The sequence below is a fragment of the Dendrobates tinctorius genome, unplaced genomic scaffold, assembly GCF_039654945.1.
Source record: "Dendrobates tinctorius isolate UK_male_01 unplaced genomic scaffold, ASM3965494v1 ptg000075l, whole genome shotgun sequence".
In the NCBI taxonomy this organism is placed as follows: domain Eukaryota; kingdom Metazoa; phylum Chordata; class Amphibia; order Anura; family Dendrobatidae; genus Dendrobates; species Dendrobates tinctorius.
In genome coordinates, this window is record NW_027361743.1 from 37,662,939 (window position 1) to 37,689,977 (window position 27,039).

The 27,039-nt window shown below is 43.1% G+C and overlaps 1 protein-coding gene across 2 annotated transcripts in view; it reads left to right on the forward strand.

The window, feature by feature from the left end:
* The window catches only part of B3GLCT (beta 3-glucosyltransferase), a 591,167-nt gene that overhangs the window by 516,511 nt on the left and 47,617 nt on the right, over window positions 1–27,039 (forward strand). For both annotated transcript variants that reach the window (XM_073583176.1, XM_073583175.1), the window contains exons 11-12: window positions 6,375–6,488; window positions 22,632–22,731. In XM_073583176.1, coding sequence (XP_073439277.1) covers window positions 6,375–6,488; window positions 22,632–22,731 — 214 coding nt within the window. The remainder of the gene's footprint in view (window positions 1–6,374; window positions 6,489–22,631; window positions 22,732–27,039) is intronic.

Below are 27,039 nucleotides of genomic sequence, written 5' to 3' on the forward strand. Positions count from 1 at the left end.
TGGGCTCCTCAAAACAACTCTCAAATGATCTGAAAACAAAGATTATTCAACATAGCTTTTCAGGGGAAGGATACAAAAAGTTGTCTCAGTGATTTAACCTGTCAGTTTCCACTGTGAGGAACATAGTAAGGAAATGGAAGAACACAGGTACAGTTCTTGTTAAGCCCAGAAGTGGCAGGCCAAGAAAAATATCAGAAAGGCAGAGAAGAAGAATGGTGAGAACAGTCAAGGACAATCCACAGACCACCTCCAAAGACCTGCAGCATCATCTTGCTGCAGATGGTGTCACTGTGCATCGGTCAACAATACAGCGCATGCATAACGCCTTTTTGTATGACCAAACAACTCAATCTTTGTTTCATCAGTCCACAGGACCTTTTTCCAAAATGTAACTGGCTTGTCCAAATGTGCTTTTGCATACCTCAGGCGACTCTGTTTGTGGCGTGCTTGCAGAAACGGCTTCTTTCACATCACTCTCCCATACAGCTTCTCCTTGTGCAAAGTGCGCTGTATTGTTGACCGATGCACAGTGACACCATCTGCAGCAAGATGATGCTGCAGGTCTTTGGAGGTGGTCTGTGGATTGTCCTTGACTGTTCTCACCATTCTTCTTCTCTGCCTTTCTGATATTTTTCTTGGCCTGCCACTTCTGGACTTAACAAGAACTGTACCTGTGTTCTTCCATTTCCTTACTATATTCCTCACAGTGGAAACTGACAGGTTAAATCTCTGAGACAACTTTTTGTATCCTTCCCCTGAAAAGCTATGTTGAATAATCTTTGTTTTCAGATCATTTGAGAGTTGTTTTGAGGAGCTCATGATGCCACTCTTCATAGGAGAATCAAATAGGAGAACTACTTGCAAGTGGCCACTTTAAATACCTTTTCTCATGATTTGATATACCTGGCTATGAAGATCAAAGCTCAATGAGGTTACAAAACCAATTTAGTGCTTCAGGAAGTCAGTAAAAAGTAGTTAGGAGTGTTCAAATCAAGAAAATGATAAGGGTGCCCATACTTTTGCACCGGTCAAATTTTGTTTAAATGCAGATTGCACATTTTCTGTTAGTACAATAAACCTCATTTGAATCCAGAAATATAACTGAGTCCATCAGTTATTAGATATATGAAACTGAAACAGCTGTTGCAAAAACCAAAATTGTTATAAAGAAAAAAGGTTAACATCAATAGGGGTGCCCAAACTCTTACATATGACTGTGTGTATATATATATATATATATATATATATATATATAACATAGAAGAAAAGCCGGTAATTCAGCAGCCGTGGTAGTGTATAATCACAGCAGGAGCCGACAGAATAGAAGAGATGGATTACATACATTAAATACACATAAGATAGTTAGCTATATAGAGGTCAGTGACATATACAATTAGTGCTGTGTGTGTGTGCAGCTCACTGTACATGTATTTAATTAATAAAAGATAATTTTTCTAAAAAAAAGTGGCGTGGGCGCCAGTGTAATTTTCATAACCAGCAGAGGGAAAGCCGACAGCTGGGGGCCAATGTTTATAGCCTGGTAAGGGGGCAATACCCATGGAGCTTCCTAGGCTATTAATATCAGCTCACAATTGTTTACTTAGCCTTTACTGGCTAATAAAATGTGGGACCCTAAAAAAAATGACGTAGGGTCCCCCTATAGTTAATAAGCAGCAAAGGTTATGCAGACAGCTGCGGGCAGATATTAATAGCCTATGAAGGGGCTGCGGATACTGCCCCCCCAGGCTAAAAACATCAGCTCTCAGCCGCCCCAGAAAAGGGGCATTGCTAAGATGCGCCATTTCTAGCAATTAGCCTCACTCTTCCCACTTGCCCTGTAGCGGTAGTAAGTGGGGTGATAGTTGGGGAGATGTCACCTTTGTATTGTCAGATGACATCAAGCCCTGAGGTTGGTAATGGAGAAGCATCAATAAGGCGTCCCAATTACTAACCCCATAGTCACATTGTATAAAAACACACACCAATAATAAAGTCCTTTAATTGAAAGAATGACACAGACTCTTTTAATAAATCTTAATTAAACCATACTTACAACCTCGCTCATTCGACCAATGCATTTGTCATCTGCAAAAGAGTTAAAAATAGAAAAACAACAATATTCCTCACCTTTCCGTAAAGATGCTGGTAATCCATTTGTCCCACGATGGGTCTAGCCCTGCTACTGGATGGCAGGTCGCATCGTAATCACAGGTACGGGGATCATCAGCAGGTGTTATACAAATGAAACGGGTAGGTCTTTACTATCCCTCTCCATGGATCCTGTAGCCATACTATGAATTTGGAATTTTAACCATTTTTTTTTTTTTGCTGAATTACTATTATTCACTACTAAAGAAAATATATATTTTTTTACAAAAAGTTTGTGACTCTGGATTTTGTACCTTTTCATGCCATTGATTCCGTCCAGGCATAGACGCCCTCCATGCTTCGAACTATATGAGAATTCTATGATGGTAAGCTAGATCTTTTATCAATGTCATCAGCAGGCCCCCGGCTGTCATGACAACCCATCAGCACCCCGGACAGGGGCGCCGATGAGTAGGATTAATGACGCACTTCGGGCCGTCGTGTGTTAAATCATGCTGCCAATGATTGACAGAAAAAATTAACTGGTTAACAGCCCCGGATGGAGCATTGCTCCACCCCCAGGTATTAAAGGCCCTTGATGGCTGATTAAATCAGCCATATCAGTCTTCAAGTGCAGGAAGAAATGTGGGTTCAGCCTCAGTACATGTATGTTAAAGGTGGTGAAAGGGTTAAGCCTGCAGTGATGGCTGGATGATTATTACAACTACAATTCTTCAAACCGGGCTGTCATTGTGACCACTTGCTTTTACTAATGTGACTAAGAACTGAAGTAATTTCTGTTTGTCTCTGTTGGTAAAATGGAAAAATTGTCACTAAATGTAATAAGCAAGTTGCAAATTAGAAGTATATGCTGATCCTCTTACTACCGGTAATTAAGATAAAATAGATGCCCTATCAGAATTTTAGATAAAAAAGACACCAAGCGAAGCACTTAGTATGATACTGTATGGACAAGGGAATATTAATGAATGAAGACTCCCCGATATCATCGTGAAGAGCCACAGCAACTATAAGAGTCGTCTAACCGATAGCTCCTGCAGTTGACATCTGCAGATGCCTCAGGGGTCGCTTACGGTAGCAAGTCAAGTGCTAACCACCCATGTAGAAATGTCAATCTGTATATCAAGTGTATGATTGGAAAAAAACGGGGCAATTGTGCATCTACACACACTATAAAGCTTGTTTATTACGCCTTTTACCCCTTAACGACCAGATGTATTTTTGTTTCTTGCTCCCCTTCTTCCCAGAGCCAGAACTTTTTTACTTTTCAGTTAATATGGCCATGTGAGGGCTTGTTTTTGCGGGACGAGTTGTACTTTTGAACGACAACATTGGTTTTAACATATCGTGTACTGGAAAATGGGGGAAAAAATTCCAAGAGTGACAAAATTGCAAAAAAAGTGCAGTCCCACAGTTAGTTTTTTGTTTGTTTTTTTTTTTTACCATGTTCACTAAATGCTAAAACTGATCTGCCAATATGATTCTCCAGGTCATTACGAGTTCATATACACCAAACATGTCTAGGTTGTTTTTTATTTAAGTGGTGAAAAAAAATTCCAAAGTTTGTTAAAAAAAACCACGCCATTTTCCCAACCCGTAGCGTCTACAGTTTTTGTGATCTCGGGATGGGTGAGGGCTTATTTTTTGCATGCCGAGCGGATGTTTTTAGTTATACTGCATTTTAATGCACTGTTGCAGCGATCAAAAAAACATAATTCTGACATTTTGACTTTTTTTCTCGCTACGCCGTTTAACGATCGGGTTATTTTTTTTTTATATTGATAGATCGGGCGATTCTGAATGTGACCATACCAATTTATTTTTTTACTGTTTTATCTTGAATGGGACGAAAGGGGGTGATTTGAACTTTTATATTTTTTTTAATTTTTTTGAATATTTTTAAAAACATTTTTTTTTTCACTTTTCACTTGCTTCAATAGTCTCCATGGGAGACTAGAAGCTGCCATAACCCGATCGACTCATGCCACATACAGGCCACATACGTACTACCGTATGAGCTTTCCACATCTTGCCATTGGGATTTTAGCCCATTCTTCAAGGCAAAACTGCTATTGTTGGGACACGTGAGCAAGGTGCCCAATCAGTGCTGGCGTCACTGTCCTCGCCTCCTGTTAAGTTGAGCGTGAAAAGGAAGACAGTGAACAGCAAACCCTTTAAACCCCACACTTGTATACCCAGATTAGTCCCCCTGATAGGTTCCCTGTAAGTGATTAAAACAAATCTGAAGGTTGAGAAACAAAAATTGCTTAGTATCGCCATTTTCCAAGACCCATAACAATTTTTTTTTTTTTTTTTTTTTTGGGGGGGGGTGGACAAGTATGTTTACCTCCAAAAATGACAGTTTTTACGTTTACGGCATATACTTTGAGTGAAATTATTTTATATTCTATAATATACATCATACTTTTTCGGATAATACCACATGTGCATTTTTTTATTCATTTTAAATTTAGGGAAAGGGGATGAATTGCCTTTTTTAATACATATTTTTAAGCCAGTATATGGGACTTTTTCCTGTATTTTGTAATTCTCATGAGACCAAAATTATATACTTTATCTAACACCCATAACTTTAAATAACTTTCTATTGATAAATACAATGGAAACAACTGGCGTTAACTCACTTATTTTTCACTGTCTTTGGGTTTCACAGGAGATGTAAGAGGGCATCCATGGGGGCATCCAGCAGGAGGGAAGGAGTGTTAGGTGTACAGAACGACACCACACATCCTAAATGCCAGTGTCTGAGATACAGGGGCATGAAAGTGTTAACAGCAGCAATCTGAGCTAGCTCCGGAGAAAGCTCTAAAGACATGGGATATACAGGGTGGACCTGAATAAAATGGGAATTGTTGGTGATAAAGTAGATTGGTAGTCATGAGCCAGTTGAATGGCCACCAAGGTCTCTCGATCTCACCCCCTTAGACTTTTACCACATTTTATAAGTGGTCATAAACTTGAAAATAGCTCATGAACGAATAAAGTTATGATAAAACCAAGCACACCATTGTTTTTCTTGTGAAATTCTCAATAAGTTTGATGTGTCACATGACCCTCTTCCCATTGGAAAAAATAAAGTTGGATCCAAAATGGTTGACTTCAAAATGGCCACCATGGTCACCACCCATCTTGAAAAGTTTTCCCCCTCCCATATACTAATGTGCCACAAACAGGAAGTTGATATCACCAACCATTCCCATTTTATTTAGGTGTATCCATATAAATGGTCCACCCTGTATAACACTGGCTACTGTGAATCAGGCTCAGATCCTGAGCCTGCTCCATGACATAATAGTAAGTCATGAGGTGGGAAAGGGTTCGATAAAATTTTGTTTTCATTTGTATTTAAAATTCTGTAAACATTTTTTTCTGCAGACTAATAGTTTCATATATTTTAATAGTTCCTGCAGCCACCACTAGATGGGGCTCAATATCTTACTGTATATGGTTTCTAAATTGAATTATACAGCATACGATAAGCTGCTAATATCTTTCTGGGGGAGGGAGAATTGTACCATTTTTACAGTGCCTATGTACAGATTTTGGAACTTTGCATAAGACAAACAGCGCTCCAAACTGCTATATAAATACATTCTTAAATTATTTTGCATTGAATTTGAGGCCTAAAAACTGGATAGTGTAAAATTAAGAAGATTCACTTTAAAGTGAATCTTTCAGCAGGATTTCAGCCTCCTAACTACAAGTCCAGCAATGTCTTTTCATGGCCAGTCCATTCCTCCGTTACTAAGAAATCGTTTGCCTTTAAACTGAAGTAAGTCCGAATAACTATTTGTAGATCTGAAACCTCTGTCACTCCAGCTCTATTCCCTGCCCAGCACCACTTCCATCTGCTTTCCTGATTTTGTTTTTGCTTGAAGTCACACAATACAGTGAAGCAGGAGGCGGTAGTGCTGGGAGGAGAATAGAGCCGGAGTGACAAAGGCTTCAAATCTATCATAGCCCTTTAGCCTCCTTTGTATATCAATTCAAGTAGTGATTTCTCAGTAACGGAGGAACGGATTGGCCATGTAAAGGTATTATTGGACTTTTTTTTTAGAAAAACTACGTGCACATATAAATAGTTTGGGGGTCAAATGCAGCTGACAGATTCCTTTCAGAATACAATGTTCTACTTTACAGTTACATTCTATGTTATCCTACATCCCACATTATGTTACTTTATTGTACATGTTGTATAATTTGTAGCTGTATAAAACTTCATCCTACTTTGGGTTTTTTTTCAGTACCTGTTGTCAAACGGACATGGGAAAAGAGTGCTGTACACCTCGAATACTACAGTGACTATGCCGATCCCACAATCCCTACAATTGATCTGGGAATTCCCAATGTTGAAAGAGGTAAAATTACACGTTCATTAATCGATGCTTATGATTTTACACTTGTATATGTTATAAACAGCTGATTAATTTGTATTCTAGGTTAAAGAGGTTGTCCACTTTATTCTTACTTTATCATAGTTGATTTCCCTGGATGTACCTGTGAAAATGCTGAAAAAGGGCACACTATTACATATTTACGGTATATATATATATATATATATATATATATATATATATATATACATATACTGTGTATATATATATGTATATATTTTTTTTTTCCAACCCTCCCTAGCGATTATGCATTTTTTACTTTTTGCCTTGTATCTTGCTGCTCATCTTGCTGCATTTACTGTACTTATCTGTTCCCACCACACATTCTTTATATGTAGTTTATTGTTTATTTTCTCTGATCCTCATTATTATCTCCCCCCATGCCTCCCCCATGGGTGGGCCCGCCTCACCCCCGCCCTGGCATCGGGTTCCCTCTCGTCTACCTCCCCTTCATAGAGTTCTCGGTTATCCTATGCTCCTGGGAGCTGTGCGTGCGCCATAATTCTTGCAACTGCCATACTTCTTTCATCATGTTCCGCGCATGCGTCATTTGGTTGTAGCGGCAGAAACTCCTGCCATTACTAGATGTACTCATCATCGCACATGTGCTATTGGTCTGTACTGGCAGAGATGTCTGCCATTACTGTGTGTACGCGTCATCACTATTGTGCTATCAGTCCCCACACATAGGCAACACCGGTAAGACATATCGCTAATTGCTTCTCCTTTTTATACACCTGGCTGACGCTTTCCCCCACATTCCCCTGAAGAAGCCGTGAGTCACGCGGTGATACGCGTGGGGTGGGTCCCTTACCAGTTCTATGGCCTCCCTTTGCTCCATGTTCACACCTTGATGTTCTAGACATATATTCATCTGGGGAGTCGGATGTCCCTTTTGACAGGTATATTTCATTTTTTGATCCTGCCAGCCACTTTTCTTGCATACACTGGCATACCTTTGCTATCAGGTTGCAATTACGCATCTCTCACGGCTCCCCTTTCAGGGAAAGACATCCTACTCCCATTTCTCACTGCATGCCTTGTTTTCTCAGGTGATGATTGCATCAATCATATGTTCATCACTGGAGCATCAGTTAGGTCATTATGCTGTTTTTTGCATGCGTAACTATATACAGCTTTGACCCCCGATCTGTTTTTTTTTTGGGTACCCTTTGATAATTTACCTGATGGCTGCTATTATATGACCCTATTATATTGATATTGTGTCATTATTGTATTCACAGCAAAAATTGTATTATATCTTTGTCTGTTGGTCATCCGGTCTGGAACCCTACTGTTTGTTACTCTTTTAATTGTTTTTAATCTGTTTGGGTATAGTGTTAGTAACAATAAAGATGTCTATTTTCTATATGGGAGTGTGCACAATCTTTGGGTAGGACTTTCTCTCTTTTGCTTGACTTTCCCTGGATGCACCGACATCACTGGAATCCCGCCCTTGTGCAATGTGGTGCTTGGAGACACACTTTTGCAGTGTCGCGGCGCTTTCACTGTGTGAAGCGTGGAGCCGTGCATGCGCCGTAACATGCGGCTCCCCGTCGACACTGCGCAAGCGTTGCTGGCTACACAGTGCACAAGCATGGCTGCCCGCTCAACACTGCGCAAGCGAGGGATTCCAGTGACTTCGGAGAAACCAGGGAAATCAAGCAAAATGAGTGTGCCACGACGCCCGTGACTGAACAGGAATTGAAGCACACCCCTATGACTAAATGAAGCACGTGCTATATAAGTATTTAAAGTGCTTTTTGGACATCATTACAGTGCCGTTATTAATGAAAAAACATGTTAGTGATGCACATTGCATCTCTAACAACACACTACCGACAGATTAGATGTTTGAAGTGATGTGACAGATTCCCTTTGAGGCCGGGATCACACATGCGAGAAACTCGGACGAGTTTTGCATCTTAAAACCTGGCACTGCCGCCAGCACTCGGGAGCGGAGCGTGCAGCTGCATAGAAGTACATGCAGCCGCACACTCCGCTCCCGAGTGCCGGTTGCAGTGCCAGATATTAAGATGCGAGACTCGTCCGAGTTTCTCACATGTGTGATCCCGGCCTAATTTAGAAACACTTCACATGAGAGAAGTGTTTTTTCATTGAAAGAAACTGATGGATGGCCCCGGTCACCTACTCCTCCACCAGCAGATTGCTTCGAGATCTGAACTGTCGGAGCTTAGCAAATAGCCGGAACAGACGCTAAAGAGAAGGAATCGTGGATGGAGAAAACTTCTTTGAAGGGTATTCTGAGAAGGCCTCATCATGTTTTAACGTTTGGTTTTCGATAGTTTGATAACATTTCCTATGCTCCCTCACGATTGTCTTGGGCCAGTACCGCTTGGTTGTCATGCCTTCCACGTTCTTGTGCTTCTGCCTTGTAGAGCATAGTGAAGGCTCTCACAAACGGTGCAGTCAAGATAATCAAAACTGTGAGGAGTTGACATACGAGTACAAATTATTTTTCCCTAGAAATAATTTTCAATAAAATAATTTTTGAGGCCCAACCTGTTTACAAGAAGTTGTATAATGTCCCATGATCGCATGTACAGGTCAAGTATGGAACGTCACTGCATAGTCACTGTGTGCAATAATTAAAAGGGTTGTGCACCTTTGGGGGCAACATTTTTTCTTTTTTCTTTACTTTAAGTGCATGTAATTGGGGCTAAAAATCGTGTTTGCAGTTGTGTGAAATTGAAAAATTTGCATCCTTTGCTTTCTATATGCGCTGTGCTGCAGTGTCTATCGCTGGTTGAAAAATTACGGTAGCTCACTGAGTTCCATCAGTCAGTCCGTTGTTGTGATGGTCTGACAGAGAGTTTGTAGTTTTTTTTCTGAGCTCCTCTCATCTGATTTATGACTACAGGTTATATGAAATTTGAATGTGCAGGGAAACAAAAAAAAAGTCTGTAAAAGCAAATCGGTGCAAAATGTTTAATGAAGCCCCATTGCAAAAGTGATATTTAGCCCCAATTATGCAATTGAGTAAAATTAAAATTGTACTCAAAGATGACCGACCCCTTTAATTCCAGTATTTTTTTGCTTTTCCTGTAGACATTCTAATTATGTGTAACACGTTTTTCTGGGAACCTGGTAATTGTCCTTCTTTCGTTTTATTATGGTTAATGATCTGAGCCAACGATATGTGCACACGTAGCGGAACTCTCACAGAAGTTACCGCGAGAATTCCGGAATTCCATTCCTCGGGAAAATCGCATTTTAAATTCCCGCGATTTTCCCACGGAAAAACTAGCGATTTGCAAGCGTAATTAGCTTGCAGAATGCTAGCGTTTTCCAAGCGATCTGGAACATCACTTGGAGAACTGATTGACAGGTTGGTCACACTCGTCAAACATAGTGTTTGACAAGTGTGACCAACTTTTTACTACTGATACTGCCTATGCAGCATCAGTAGTAAAAGATAAAATGTAAAAAATAATTAAAAAAATAAAAATTATTGTTATTCTCCCCTTCCGGCGTCCCGCGCAGGCTTCCCGCCTCTCTCCACGCTCCCGGTCCCAGTAATCCTTTGCGTGAATAACCGCGAGACATTGCGGTCATTCGCGATGACGTCGCGAGATCTCGACGTCATCGTGGTCATTCTCGCAAAGGATTACTGGGACCGGGAGCGTGGAGAGAAGGCGGGAAGGCTGCACGGGATGCCGGAAGGTGAAAATAACAATATTTTTTATTTTAATTCTATTTTTTACAGGGATATGGTACCCAGAGCCCGGAGGACAGTCTCCTCTCCTCCGGACCGTCGGTACCATCCGCAAATGTTCTGCTTACTTTTCGCATGGTGGGCACAGCCACATGTGGGAAGTAAGCGGAACAATGCAATCCTATGGGTGCGGGATCCCCGTGATTCCACTAAATTAATGAGCATGCTGCGTTTTTTACCGCAAAGCGATTCCGCCGCGGAAAAAACTGCTGCATTAGCACAGCATTGCGGAATCCCCTAGGATTGCATGGGATGCTTATTTTTCGCGGGAAAATTGCGCGTTTTAAACCGCCGTGAAAAAAACGCGATGTGTGAACGTAGCCTTATTGTAGATCTGCAGGTTTCCTTGAGAACTCCTTTAGCTGATAAAGCAGTGTTTGGTGCTGCCCTGCATTTTGGAAAAAATAGCATGCGCTGCATCAGATTATATTCTTCACACACGGCAAATCACCAAAATAAGCTTAGTATAACATAGAGAAAGTATTGGTATGGAAAGAAGTCAGCGGAGTATGAAGTCTTACAGGCGATGCACAATAGGAGAAAAGTATCCAAATAAGCAGTTGTGCAGAATGAGAGTGCAGTTTATTGCAAAATCCCACCTAGGAGAGGTGGCTACTAGTGATGAGCAAACGTGCTCGGATAAGGTGTTATCTGAGTGTCTTCGGCGTGCTCAAATAATATAATAATAATTTTATTTCTATAGCGCCCCATATGAGAATGCCTTGACGTGGTGGGGTGGCTCAAAGAATTGATCAATTGTTTGCTAAATGTCTCATTTTTGAAGTACAGTTAGAAATTAATATGTGCATATGCACTTTATGTATTGCGTTCTGACCATAGGCAGCGCTGGCTTCTTCCCTTCTTTTATTTTTTATTTTCATTTGTGCCAGAAAGACTGTTTTTGTTAAGATTTTAATAATAATAATAATTTTATTTCTATAGCGCCAACATATTCCACAGCATTTTTCATTATAGAGGAGACTTCTATAGACAATAGACATTACAGCACAACAATAAACACAGATCAAAACAGATACCAAGCGGAATGAGGGTCCTGCTCCCAAGCTTACAATCTATAAGGAAAAGGGGGAGACACGAAAGGTGGATGGTAACAATTGCTTTCATTGTTCGGACCAGACATAGTGTACGAACCAGGTGTTCCTGTGATGCTGCATGAACCAGTTAACAGTCTAAATATGTAACAGTACAGACACAGAGGGATATTAAATGCATAAAGCATGTGAGAACATGATGCAAGGAACCTGAATATGATAAAAAATATTTTTGAATGAGCCACACAGGGATATTTAGGTTAATGCGTTGAGGCGATAGGCCAGTCTGAACAAATGCATTTTTAGGGCACGCTTAAAACTGTGGGGATTGGGGATTAATCGTATCAACCTGGGTAGTGCATTTCAAAGAATTGGCGCAGCACGTGAAAAGTCTTGGAGACGGGAGTTGGAGGTTCTGATTATTGAGGATGTTAACCTCAGGTCATTAGCAGAACGGAGGGCACGGGTAGGGTGGTAGGCTGAGACAAGGAGGAGATGTAGGGTGGTGCTGAGCCATGGAGAGCTTTGTGGGTGAGGCTAATAAATTTGAACTGGATTCTGGAGTGGATGGGTAACCAGTGTAATATGTTCGAGTCCCCGCGGCTGCATGTCTCGCTGCTGTTCCACAGCCTCAGCACTTGTAGGGATTGCTTAACGAACAGACAATCCATGCATGTGTTGCGGCTGTCGAACAGCCGCGGGAACTCAAACATATTATTCGAGCGCATCAAAGACAACCCTTACCTCATGCTGTTCACAGATTACGCAGAAAAAAAACCTGCTAACAGATTCTCTTTATAGACCTTTAAGGAACATACAGGTAGACAGTGAGAGAGTGATATCACATGAAAGTTCACATAACAATAATGCACTGTGGCATTAAGTACACTTTACATATTAGAAAGCGCACCCAGCTCTCATATCGCATCATGCTTCGTCAGTGAGCTACTCTAGTATTCAAGGTCACACTTATAGGGTAGCTGTCTTCCCTAGGTGGTACTTGCAAGATGCTTTATTCATTTTACGAGAGAGCTTATTTCCAAGCTTTGAACAGACACTAATCATGCAACATCTTTTAAAAGCTAGAACTGCAAAGTTTCTCAAGATTTCAGGTAGAGCATTCTATCTATAATACTTTGATAAAAATTCAATCTTTTACATGAAAGCATAGTTTTAATCACTTAGAATGGCAGTTTTTCCTCCCAAGGGAGACTCTGGAGTCAGAGTTTGGTCAATATCTAAGACAGTAATTGAATACAAAGACTGTTACTTCTTACCAACCAGCCAATTCTGCAAACATCAACTCTAGGCTTCAGGTAATGGAGGTGTTGTTCTTTTTTGTGGGGCCAAATGCCATTTGTCGCCAGGGTGGACTTCTTGGTGCGGTGTTTATGAAGCCTGAGACCTTTTTTCTCTGTTTTCATTCTTCTGCAGTTTACTGTATGTTCATATAATGTAATGTACTAATGTGCTTTCAGAACTTTTTTCATTCATTTCATCCTTCATTCATTCATGATCATACCTTAACAGTAACTAAACATATATGTATACTACAGTACATGGGAGGGTTGGGAGTTGGGGTGGGACAGGCTTGGACTGGCCCACAGGAGAATCCTGCGGGGGGCGACCACCCTCTTATATGAGAAGTAGTTGGCACAATATACTTGAATCACTATGGGTTGGAGGTTTGGCATTTGTGCTTACATGCGCATATATATATTACTAATTATTAGCTTTTTTAAGCTTGGCCACTCACTAATCAGACTCAGGAACTCTAGCATGACCATCAGAAACTTTAACAGTGCGCCACAGGTTGCATTTCTAATTATTTGGATATTTTTTTTCTACTTACAGAGGATATAAAAGACTATAAACTCCTGTTAAAATGCCTGGAGTTGAAAAAATCATACCAAGAAGAATCTTTTCAGAACTTTTTCCATCTGTAATGTCCCTAAAATCTGTACAATTCAATTGAAAAATAAACAAAGATTTTCAGGTGTAAAATGAAATGCAAACCGTCCCTCACCACTTTCAAGTCCACTCTCACTGCAGCAAAACAAACCTGCTTCTCATCTCTTAGATACTCCTTGTCCCACAACCCTAAACAGCTATTCAACTCCCCGTCACCTCCTCCCTCTCCTCATCTCAGCTGAAGACTTTTCCTCATTTATCAAACAAAAGTTTGATAACATCAGACAAAGCTTTTGCCTAAAATCCCCGCAGCCCCTCCTCATAACAACTCAGCTTTCCTTCTCTAAAACCAGCTTCTCTGCCATTACGGAAGATCAGCTTTCCTCTCTACTCTCCAGCTCACATCTCACCACGTGTGCACTTATTCCACCTATCCCATCCCACCTTATTCCAAACCTCACCACAGTCTTCACCCCAACCCTAACCCATATCTTCAACCTGTCACTAACAACTGGTATCTTCCCCTCATGCTTCAAACTTAACTCAGTCACACCCATACTCAAAAAGTCCTCCTTGACCCATCCTCTCTGTCTAGCTATCGCCCTATATAACTCCTCCCCTATGCCTCAAAACTACTGGAACAACACATCCATTCTGAATGGTCCTCCCACCTCTCCTCCCACTCCCTCTTCGACCACTTACAATCTGGCTTCTGACCACAACATTCCCCTGAAACTGCCCTGACTAAAGTCACCAATTACCTACTAACTGCCAAATACAAACGACACTACTCTTTCTTCCTCCTCCTGGACTTGTCCTCTGCCTTCGGCACAATGTACCATTCCCTCTTACTACAGATTCTCTAATCTCTTGGCATCATAGACCTGGCCCTATCTTGAATGCATCCATACTTAACAGACCAGACATTCATTGTCTCCCAATCAAACACCACCTCCTCATCTCGCTCCCTATCTGCCAGTGTCTCCCAAGGATCAGTTCTAGGACCCCTGCTCTTCTCATTCTACACCTTCGGCCTTGGACAGCTCATAGAGTCTCACAGCTTTCAGTGTTACTTCTATGGTGATGACACACAATTTACTTCTCAGGACACGATATCACCTCTTTACTAACCAAAATTCACATCAGTCCTCTATTTCATCTTTGTTCTTTGCTAGATTTCTAAAACTTAACATGGATAAAACAGAATTCATAATCTTTCTCCCATCTCACTCAACCTCACCAACAGACCTATCCATCAAAGTCAATGGCTGCTCACTCTCCCCAGTCCCGCAAGCTCACTGCCTCGGGGTAACCCTTGACTCTGATCTGTCCTTCAAACCACATATCCAAGCTCTTTCCACTTCCTGCCTTTTCTCACATTCCTTAACCAAGAATCTGCAAAAACACTAGTGCATGCCCTCATCATCTCCCACCTTGACTACTGCAACCTTCTGCGTTATGGCTTCCCCTCTAACACTCCTGCACCCCTCCTATCTAGCCTAAACTCCGCTGCCCAACTAATCCACCTATCATCCAACTATTCCCTGACATCTCCTCTCTGTCAATCCCTTCACTGGCCTCCCATTGCTCAGAGACTTTAGTACAAAACCCTAACCATGGCATGCAAAGCCATCCACAACCTGTCTCCTACATACATCTGTGACCTTATCTCCCAGTACTTACCTTCATGCAACCTACAATCTTTACAAGATCTCCTTATCTCCTCTTCCCACAATCGCTCCCGTGCATCTCCCTTACTTTGGAACTCTCTACACCACAACATATCAGACTCTCGCCTATAGTGGAAACTTTCAAAAGGAACCTGAAGACCTACCTTTTCCGACAAGCCTACAACCTGCAGTAACCCTAGTTCCACCATACCGCTGCACGACCAGCTCTACCCTCACCTACTGTATCCTCGCTGATCCCTTGTAGATTGTGAGCCCTCGCGAGCAGGTTCCTCTCTCCTCTTGTACCAGTCTGAGACTCAGTTTTTCTCCTTCGCCTTATTGGGGGACACAGATACTGTGGGTGTATGCTACTGCCACCTGGAGGCTGACACTAAGTGGAAAAAAAGAGGTTAGCTCCTCCTCCGCCGTATACACCCTCGCCCCGATTGCAGTTTTTTGCTTATTGTCTGTTGGAGGCACACGTCTGTCTGCCTCAAGACTTTTTTTTTTTTCTTCTTTCTTTTTCTCCATGAAGATAAGACAGGGGCGACGGACCCTACTGAAAGGGTCCGATCTCCCCAAACCAACAACGGGCAAGCACGTGCAAGTGTCCCTCCACATATCCCCTCCGCAACGGGGATTTTTTTTTTTTCCCGGATGTTCCTTTTTTCACATGAAGATGAGATAGGTGCGATGAATCCTTTTGAAAGGGTCCGATCTCCCCAAACCAACAATGGGCAAGCACGTGCGAGTGTCCCTCCACATATCCTCTCCCGCAACATGGGATATTGTCAGACCACGGAGGTGAGATACGGGTGACGGACCCTATTGAAGGGGTCCGATCTCCCCAAACCAACAACGGGCGAGCACGTGCGAGTGTCCCTCCACGTATCCTCTCCCGCACCGTGGGACATGATGACGGACTTAGCCCTGTCCACCCTAGGGTATTGAAACCCTAGGCTGCACAGAGGCACAAGTGTAGTCCGTGCGGCCCACACTGCCCCACCAATGGTAAGACTGCGGTGGGGCAAGGCGGAGGACGGTCCCTCTCCTCACCCCGTGAAGGGGTTAGATGGAGCTAGGGTGCCTGCACCATCCTTTTTTATATGGCCCCCCTCCCCTCTACCTGAGCTGGACGGAGGTGGATGGCCGGGGAGGGATCCTGCAGCGGTGCAGGGCTGGAGCCCTTAGCTTCTCCTGGGCAGCAGCAGAGACGGGTGTCCGGATGCGGCGGATCCGGTCTGGGCCTTGGTTCTGGTCCGCTTAGGGTGGTTGGTCAATGTAAAGAAGTCATCCCTTGTTCCAGCTCAGAGAATTTCCTTTTTAGGGATGACCTTCGACACTTGCCGAGGGTTGGTAATTCTCCCTCGAGACAAGGCCCTAGCCCTCCGGCAGGGAGTGCGGGTACTGCACCAACCAGTCCCTCACACCATCCGTTTCTGCATGAGAATTCTAGGAAAAATGATGGCGGCAATGGAAGCGATTCCGTTCACCCAGTTCCATCTTCGCCCCCTGCAGCACGCCCTCTTGTCATCTTGGGACAAGAACCCGTTCACGCTCGATCATCAGTGCCGGTTTTCCTCTCAGGTCAGTCACTAGAGTAGTGGCAAATCATTTCCTCCCTTCTTCAAGGGAAACCCTTTCCCCCAGATCAGTGGCTGGTGGTCACAACCGACGCCAGCCTCCTCGGCTGGGGAGCGGTTTTTTGCCACCACACGACCCAGGGACGGTGGTCACCACAGGAGGCACATCTCCCGATCAACTTGTTGGAGATACGGGTGATCCGACTGACTCTGCAACGATTTCATCACCTTCTAGCAGGCTGCCCCGTCCGGATTCAGTCGGACAACGTCACGGCGGTGGCTTACGTAAATCACCGAGGGGGCACCCGTAGCAGGGCAACCATGCGCGAGGTAGGGCACGTGCTTCACTGGGCCGAGAGGAACCACTCGGTGATATTGGCGGTCCACATCCCGGGGGGTAGAGAACTGGGCGGCAGACTTCTTCAGCCATCAGGGGCTTGCGTCCGGGGAATGGTCACTACACCCAGGGGTCTTTCAGCAGATTTGCCAACGGTGGGGAACACCGGATGTGGATGTGATGGCCTCCAGGGTGAACGCCAAGGTGTCCGTATTTGTTGCTCGGTCCCGGGACCTGCAGGCAATCGCCGTTGATGCTCTGGTTCTGCCATGGAATCAGTTTCGCCTGCCATACCTATTTCCCCCGCTGCCACTACTTCCGAGGGTCATCATGAAGATCAAGGCAGAAGGGGTGCCAGTGATTCTGCTGGCCCCAGACTGGCCTCATCAGGCATGGTACGCAGATCTAGTGCAGCTGCTCGTCGATGTGACATGGCGCCTGCCAGAGCGCCCAGATCTACTTTCTCAGGGGCCGATCTGCCACCCGAACTCAGGGGCCCTGTGTTTGACGGCTTGGCCGTTGAATCTTGAATTCTGACGCAGGCGGAATTTGGGCGCCAAGTGGTTGCTACGATGGTTAGCGCCGAAGCCTGCCTCAGCACGAATTTTCCACCACACCTGGCAGATTTTCTCCATCCCTAATATCTTGGCTTTTCTCCAGTCTGGCCTAGACTCAGGCTTGGCCCCCAGTTCTCTCAGGAGACCGATATCTGCTTTATCCATCCTTTTTCAGCGCAGGATTGCTACCAACTTGCAGGTAAAGACTTTCATCCAGGGGGTTTCCCACTTGGTACCTCCCTATAAGGCACCTATGGACGCCTGGGACCTTAGCCTGGTCCTAAGTGTTCTGCAGGAAGCTCCATTTGAGCCGCTACAGGATGTGTCTTTGTCATACCTTTCCTGGAAGGTGATGTTCCTGGTAGCTATAACATCAATCAGGTGGGTCTCTGAGCTGGCAGCGTTATCTTGCCCGAGCACCATTTATGACCTTTCACAAAGACAAGGTGGTTCTTAGACCAGCTCCAACTTTTTTGCCAAAAGTAGTTTCCTTGTTTCACATTAATGAGGATATTGTCTTGACCTCTTTCTGTCCAGCACCGATACACCATGTGGAAAAGGCCCTGCATACGTTAGACCTAGTGAGAGCACTCAGGAGGTACGTGTCGCGGACGGCACCCTTTCGTCAGTCAGACGCGCTGTTCGTGGTCCCTGAAGGTTGCAGGAAGGGACTTGCTGCCTCAAAATCGACCATAGCCAGATGGATTCGTTTGGCTATTCAGGAGTCCTACCGCATCAGAGGCGCGCCGATTCCAGCAGGGATCAGAGCACACTCTACTCGGGCAGTGGGTGCCTCGGCACCAGGCTTCGACGGAACAGGTTTGCAAGGCAGCAACCTGGTCCAGCCGGCACACGTTTACTAAACATTACAATATCCATACTCAGGCTTTAGCGGATGTGAGCCTGGGTAGAAGGATTCTCCAAGTAGCGGTGGCGCACCTTTAAACAGGAGGTGCATGTAGCTTGGATCGGTGAGTCAACTTCCCACCCAGGAACTGCTTTAGGATGTCTCACAGTACCTGTGTCCCCCAATGAGGCGAAGGAGAAACATGGATTTTTGTGATAACTCACCGTAAAATCCTTTTCTCCGAGAAGCTCATAGGGGGACACAGCACCCACCCTGTTAGCCAAGTTGGCTTCTGTTTATTTAATTAATATGCTCTCTGTATGAGATTAGGGTGGTTATCTTCTAGACATGTTGTTACCTGCATTAAGGTTGATGTCTGATTTTTGTTTGATCTCCTACTGCTTTTGCACCAAACTGGTTTCCACCTGCAATCGGGGCGAGGGTGTATACGGCGGAGGAGGAGCTAACCTCTTTTTTTCACTTAGTGTCAGCCTCCAGGCGGCAGTAGCATACACCCACAGTACCTGTGTCCCCCAATGAGCGTCTCGGAGAAAAGGATTTTACGGTGAGTTATCACAAAAATCCATGTTTTCAAGATTACTATACTTTTTTTATTATGTATACTCCTTTTCACGTGTAAAGTGTAATGGAATAAATTGCGCTATAATAAAAATATATCTTTTATTTTCTGAGTTGTAAGATATTTACAGACTATGGTTTTTGCTGTAAACTGCAACTTAGAACATATTCGGAAATCCTACAGTAAAGCTGGTTTCACACTTGCTTTTTTTTGCAGCGCGTTTTTCCCGCAAAAAAACGCATTGAAAAAACGCATACAAAAGCATACAACTGCTGCGTTTTTTTCAAGCATTTTTATGAGCATGCATGAAAAAAACGCAGCGTTTTAATGCGTTTGTATGCGTTTTTAGTGCGTTTTTACAGCGTTTGCGGTTTTTCCAAACATTAGTTGGCCCCTCACACTAACCCAAACCATGACTTTACTAACCCTGACCCTAACCCTTAACCAAACCATACTTAACCCTAACCCTAAACCCTAACTAACCCTGACCCTAACCCTGACCCTAACCCTTAACCAAACCATACTTAACCCTGACCCTAAACCTAACCCTGACCCTAACCCTGACCCTAACCCTTAACCAAACCATACTTAACCCTAACCCAAACCCTAACTAACCCTGACCCTAACCCTGACCCTAACCCTGACCCTAACCCTTAACCAAACCATACTTAACCCTAACCCTAACTAACCCTGACCCTAAACCTAACCCTAACCCTAACCCTAAACCCCCTTAACTAACCCTAACTCTAACCCAAACCCCTAAATTCCATGGTTAACAAAAAAAACCATACATAAGCATGCCAATGCGCACATATGCGCACCCATAGACTATAATGGGTGTCTTGCTGTAAAAAAACGCATTGCGCGCACATGCGTTTTTTTGAGGCAAGTCGGACGCACCAAAAAATGCAACAGGTTGCATTTTGTGCGCCCGAGCGCATACCGCAAAAAAACGCATGCGCGTACAAACGCATGTGTATGCGCACATAAGCGCATCCCATGCAAAGTATAGGGAAAAAAACGCATGCGCTATTTAGCGCTAAAATACCGCGAAAAAAAACGCAAGTGTGAAACCAGCCTTACAGCTAAACATTACATGGGGTTAATCAGAATCACTGTAAATGATGGCAGCTGCTTACTGATTACTATTTAACTTGATTTTAAGGCCATGTTAACACATTCAGTATTTGTAAGCCAAAACCAGGAGTGGGTGATAAATGCAGAAGTGGTGACGTGTTTCTATTATACTTTTCTGCTGATTGTTCCTCTCCTGGTTTTGGCTTACAAATACTGATGTAAAATACTGACTAAATACTGACATGTGCATGCGGCCTAAATATGATTGACTAATTGAGAACACAACCACGTTTCCACATTATAACTTATGCAACCTCATTATTATTTTTTTTTTTTTTTTAATTTCTCCCTCCAAATGATTTGTTTCCCACTGGATTTGTACATATTATGGGTGACATTAAAGGTAGGAAAAAGTTCTTAAGAAGATTTTTTTACGTGACAAAAACCTAGCATCTTAACAGGGATGCATAGACATTTTATACTCTCTCTAAGTATCTAAAGTTATTCTTCTTTATAGGCACACTAGCTGAAGAGCCCTGCGTTGCCTGGGCAAAGTAACCAACTGTGGTTAGTTATAACAAAATATAATTATTATATTGCACATAAAAACCGTGCATCTAATCCTATCCTGTGTGATACTGTGTGCTGAGCCGTGTATCTAATACTATTCTGTGTGATACTGTGTGCTGAGCCATGTATCTAATACTATTCTGTGTGATACTATGTGCTGACCTGCGTATCTAATCCTCACTGCTAATCTGTGTATCTAATCCTATCCTGTGATACTGACTGCTGAGCCGTGTATCTAATCCTCTCCTGTGTGATACTGACTGCTGATCTGTGTATCTAATCCTATCCTGCGTAATACTGACTGCTGAGCCGTATATGTAATCCTATTCTGTGTGATACTGACTGCTGAGCTGTGTATCTAATCCTATTCTGTGTGTTACTGTCTGCTGAGATGTGTATCTATTCCTATCCTGTGTGATACTGACTGCCGAGCTGTGTTTCTAATCCTATCCTGTGTGATACTGACTGCTGAGCTGTGTATCTAATCCTATCCTGTGTGATACTGTCTGCTGAGCCGTGTATCTAATCCTATCCTGTGTGATACTGCCTGCTGAGCTGTGTATCTAATCCTATCCTGTGTGATACTGACTGCTGAGCCGTGTATCTAATCCTATCCTGTGTGATCCTGGGCTCCCCCTGCAGTCTGTGTCAGAGGGTGGTCTGTGTTGGCACGGTAGTAAATTGTGTTATTTCCAGCTTCACAGAAGGACGATAAATAACACCATAGAAATGATAAGAATAATAGGCCTCAGTTACCACAACTGTCTACAAAGAAAACTGTTGCTGATAGCAACCAATCACAGATGATTTTTCATCTTTTAAACAGCTCTGGGACAGCGTGGTGAGTTTTGATTGGCCACTTTTGTGTTTGGACTTTTATGTGGCGAGGTTGGTGTATGTATGGTGAAATGTGTGCTGAGGGTGGTATATATGTTGAAGCACGTGGTAGTGTGTGGCGCATTTTGTGTGTGTGTTCATATCCCCGTGTGTGGTAAGTATCCCATGTCAGGGCCCCACCTTAGCAACTGTACGGTATATACTCTTTGGCGCCATCGCTCTCATTCTTTGTCCCCCTTGTTCACATCTGGCAGCTGTCAATTTGCCTCCAACACTTTTCCTTTCACTTTTTCCCCATTATAAAGATAGGGGCAAAATTGTTTGGTGAATTGGAACACGCGGGGTTAACATTTCGCCTCACAACATATCCTATGACGCTCTCGGGGTCCAGACGTGTGACTGTGCCAAATTTTGTGGCTGTAGCTGCGACGGTGCGGATGCCAATCCCGGACATACATACATACACACATACACACATTGACCTTTATATATTAGATTGTACTGTTATATGGAGATACTTTTCTATATACAAGTGCATTTCTACATACCTGTATATTAAAGATGGAAAGTCTGATATTTTTTCCCCCATAAAATTGTGAAAAAGTATAGAGGAACAATGATGGCAGTCTATGTACTTTTTAAAAATCGTCACAATGAGTCAAGGCTTAGAAATTACCATCATATCCTGTGTGAGATAATCATAGTACATTGCATTACACAGTACAAGTTCATAATTAAGATTAAAAAAAGAAACGTAATTATTTCACTTAATATCGTACAGGGGAATGTTATGTATGATTTATATTAAGTTGTAGACAGACGCAACATGTGTAGACCATTGGAGATTTCCTGTTCTAATGAACCTCGGGGTATTGGGTTAATTATGTGAAATCTCTGGTCCTAGGTTGAGTATTTCTTATATGTATTCTAACCACTTGTGTATAGATACCATATTTTTGAGGAAGGTTGCGATGAAGAGAAGAAAATTATGTTTTGGCTTCCACTTATGATAAATTCATGAGAGTTATAAAGGATGCCTATGAATTCGTACTGATCCCGTTGACTTATAATGGGGTCATTTAGGGTTTTGTATTTTTACGGGAACAATACTTGTGTAGACTTTTGTTATTCTTGCTGCAAAAGATAAAAGAACCGTGGAAAGAAAGGGGAGGCTAATGCTAAAGTCAACTGAGCCCTTAGAGCTCTTCTTTTTTCGTTAATGAAAGAAAATCGCTTATGTGTCTTTCTAATCACCATATGTAATGTGCGGAGTGTCCTCAGTGCAGATAGTTTGTACTTTTGTTGTAGGGCGCTTCTTTTTTAAGCAAATATTTCTTTTTGTACTTTCAGGACACTGCGGGAAAACCTTTGCTATTCTGGAGCGGTTTCTAAAATCTAATCTATTGCATGCACGGTGGCTGGTGATAGTGGATGATGATACACTGATCAGGTATGGCTTTATTTGTTCTCAAGGGTATTTAGAAAAGGCATTTTGAGCAGATCACTAATGTTCGTTACTGAATTTTTGCATTGTGTCGAGCTGTGTTTAATGTTCAAAATAAAAAAATTTATGTAGAGATAAAATGAAAATAACTACTTCTGTTATAACCATAAATACTTCAATATCGTATATTAATTTAAAGGGAATCTTTCACCAGGTTTTTGCCATTTAATGTCAGTTCCAGCGATGTGTCACTTGTGGGGCTGCTTACCGTAGTTTTGATAACATTTTGAATGAATTTAAAGTGAAATGTTTTCTAAAATCATTGTTTTATCCGCATGAGATTATCACTTGAAGACAAGTAAATCTGGTGCCGTTTAGTCTTTAATATTACTTAATATTACTGAGTCCTGTACTCCCACCACTGATTGTCAGTTTTCTGTCTATGCACAGTGTACACAGAAAGCTTCCAGGCAGTGTTGTGGGCGGGGTTATACAGAGCTCAGCATTCAGAGAGCTGTTAGATCTGCAGCAGAGAAACCAGTGATTACATTCAGGGCCGGACTGGCCATTGGGCATTTCTGGCAAATGCCATAACAGCCGGTCCATCTAGTGGGCCGCTCGATCACCCCCTCTCCCTCTTCAGCACGCACGCCCGGCAGCATTAGTTTGCCTTGCACACAATCACACAGGAGGTCTCTGGCAGGGTCGGATCTTGCCTTGTCTTGTCTGCAGATGGGCTGAGGCATGGTGAGATGATTTATTGCCCAGCTTAAAGCTTGACACAGATCGGGTCGCGCTGTCAGTGGAGTCATCGACTCCAGCATCGCCCGATCTGTGTGTTAAGATCAAGCTGCAGCAATGACTCCCAGTCTCACAGCAGACAGCTGTATACAGGGTCATAGGCTGACTACTCCTGACCCCGGCTGTAGGACATCATACACTGCATATAATATATACAGCCACCATATATTATACCATGTATGGCCTGTAGCCAGGTCCAGGATTGGTCAGTCAGTCATATATATACACAGTGCACTTAGTACATACATGAGTGTATAGGAGAATATGTCACTGACATATCTAATACTATGTGCACAGACATCTGATTGTATTTACAGGGTAATATGTGATAGTGTAAAATCTGATGTCTGCAGTAATAGTGTAAAATATAGCATGCCATATTACACTGTATATAACATCCGATGTCTGTACACATAGTATAGGATATATTAGGCATATAATATACTGTGTGCGCAGACATCAGATGTTATATACCGGGTAATATGTGACTGCTGTAATATCTGATGTCTGTAGTCACAGTATACAGTAGCGTAGCTACCTGGGTGCATCTTGTATGGATGTCCCGGGCCCCCGCGCTCAGGGGGGCCCATCCAGAGCTACACTGCCCTTACAGTAATTAATCAGCATGTATAATGTGCACATACAGTTAAGCCCTGCAGTAGAGCAGGGAGACATGACCTTCCGGCACTGCCGCTATCTGTTTTGTAGACGTCAGATCGCTTTATGCCTCAGGTCTACAGAATGACGCACGCTGAGGACGTCAGAGTCCTGGTGCAGTGTCGTCATCGCACTGCGCCGGGACTCTGACTTTTGGTGCAGGAGTCGGTGCTGTTACAGCACATTGCCTTGCTGCTGGATCCTGGGTTACCAGAGTATATCATTTTTTTTTAAATTAAAACTTGTGATGTCATGTGGGGCCATAATAAAGAATGGGGTAACCTTATAAATAGTGTGAGGGACCTCAAAACTGTGTGGGGGTCCTTATACATTTTAAGGACTATTTCAGCAGCCATTATGTAACTTGTGGACTAATGCAGGGGCCATTGTACAGTTTGGGACCTAATGTCGGAGGCCATTATATAGTTTAGGGACAAATTGAGTGGCCATTATACAGTTTGGGAGCTAATGTGGGGGGCATTGCACAGTTTTGGGACTAACGCTGGGACCATTATACATTTGGGAACTAATGTAGGGAAGCATTATACTGTACAGTTTGGGAGTTAGTGAGGGCCATTATTCAGTTTGGCGACTAATTCGGGGACCATTATACAGTTTGGGGACTAGTGCGGGGGCCATTATACAGTCTGAGGGCTAGTGTGGGATTCATTATTCAGTATTTTGGAGGAGCAGTCGGGATATCATGCTATGTGTAGGGAAGCTGTGGGCCCTTCACGCTCTGTATAGCAGAGCTGTCGGACCAAAATACTGTGTGTTGGGGAGCTGTAGGCCCACCATACTGTGTATTGAGGAGCTGTAGGCCCACCATACTGTGTATTGAGGAGCTGTAGGCCCACCATACTGTGATTGGGGAGCTGTCGAACCACCATACTATGTATAGTGAAGCTGTGGAACCACCCTACTGTGTATAGTGGAGCTGTGGAACCACCGTACTATGATTGGGGAGCTGTAGGGCCACCATACTGTGTTTAGTGGACCTGTGGAACCACCATACTGTATATACAGTAGTGGAGCTGTGGGCTCATCATATTGTGTATAGTGGAGGTCTGGGACCACCATACTGTGTATAGTGGACCTGTGGAACCACCATACTGTCTATAGTGGAGCTGTGGGCTCATCATATTGTGTATAGTGGAGCTCTGGGACCACCGTACTGTGTATAGTGGAGCTGTGGAACCACCGTACTGTGTATAGTGGACTTGTGTAACCACCATACTGTGTATAGTGGAGCTGTGGGCTCATCATATTACAGTCATATGTTAAAGTTTGGGCACCCCTATTAATGTTAACCTTTTTTCTTTATAACAGTTTTGGTTTTTGCAACAGCTATTTCAGTTTCATATATCTAATAACTGATGGACTCAGTTATATTTCTGGATTCAAATGAGGTTTATTGTACTAACAGAAAATGTGCAATCTGCATTTAAACAAAATTTGACCGGTGCAAAAGTATGGGCACCTCAACATAAAAGTGACATTAATATTTCGTAGATCCTCCTTTTGCAACAATAACAGCCTCTAGTCGCTTCCTGTAGCTATTAATGAGTTCCTGGATGAAGGTATTTGTGACCATTCCTGTTTACAAAACAATTCCAGTTCAGTTAAGTTTGATGGTCGCCAAGCATGGACAGCCCGCTTCAAATCATCCCACAGATGTTCAATGATATTCAGGTCTGGGGACTGGGATGGCCATTCCAGAACATTGTAATTGCTCCTCTGCATGAATGCCTGAGTAGATTTGGAGCGGTGTTTTGGATCATTGTCTTGCTGAAATATCCATCCCCTGCGTAACTTCAACTTCGTCACTGATTCTTGCACATTATTGTCAAGAATCTGCTGATACTGAGTTGAATCCATGCGACCCTCAACTTTAACAAGATTCCCGGTGCCGGCATTGGCCACACAGCCCCAAAGCATAATGGAACCTCCACCAAATTTTACTGTGGGTAGCCAGTGTTTTTCTTGGAATGCTGTGTTTTTTAGCCTCCATGCATAACGCCTTTTTGTATGACCAAACAACTCAATCTTTGTTTCATCAGTCCATCAGGACCTTCTTCCAAAATGTAACTGGCTTGTCCAAATGTGCTTTTGCATACCTCAGGCGACTCTGTTTGTGGCGTGCTTGCAGAAACGGCTTCTTTCGCATCACTCTCCCATACAGCTTCTCCTTGTGCAAAGTGCGCTGTATTGTTGACCGATGCACAGTGACACCATCTGCAGCAAGATGATGCTGCAGGTCTTTGGAGGTGGTCTGTGGATTGTCCTTGACTGTTCTCACCATTCTTCTTCTCTGCCTTTCTGATATTTTTCTTGGCCTGCCACTTCTGGGCTTAACAAGAACTGTACCTGTGTTCTTCCATTTCCTTACTATGTTCCTCACAGTGGAAACTGACAGGTTAAATCTCTGAGACAACTTTTTGTATCCTTCCCCTGAAAAGCTATGTTGAATAATCTTTGTTTTCAGATCATTTGAGAGTTGTTTTGAGGAGCCCATGATGCCACTCTTCATAGGAGAATCAAATAGGAGAACTACTTGCAAGTGGCCACCTTAAATACCTTTTCTCATGATTTGATACACCGGCTATGAAGTTCAAAGCTCAATGAGGTTACAAAACCAATTTAGTGCTTCAGGAAGTCAGTAAAAAGTAGTTAGGAGTGTTCAAATCAAGAAAATGATAAGGGTGCCCATACTTTTGCACCGGTCAAATTTTGTTTAAATGCAGATTGCACATTTTCTGTTAGTACAATAATCCTCATTTGAATCCAGAAATATAACTGAGTCCATCAGTTATTAGATATATGAAACTGAAATAGCTGTTGCAAAAACCAAAATTG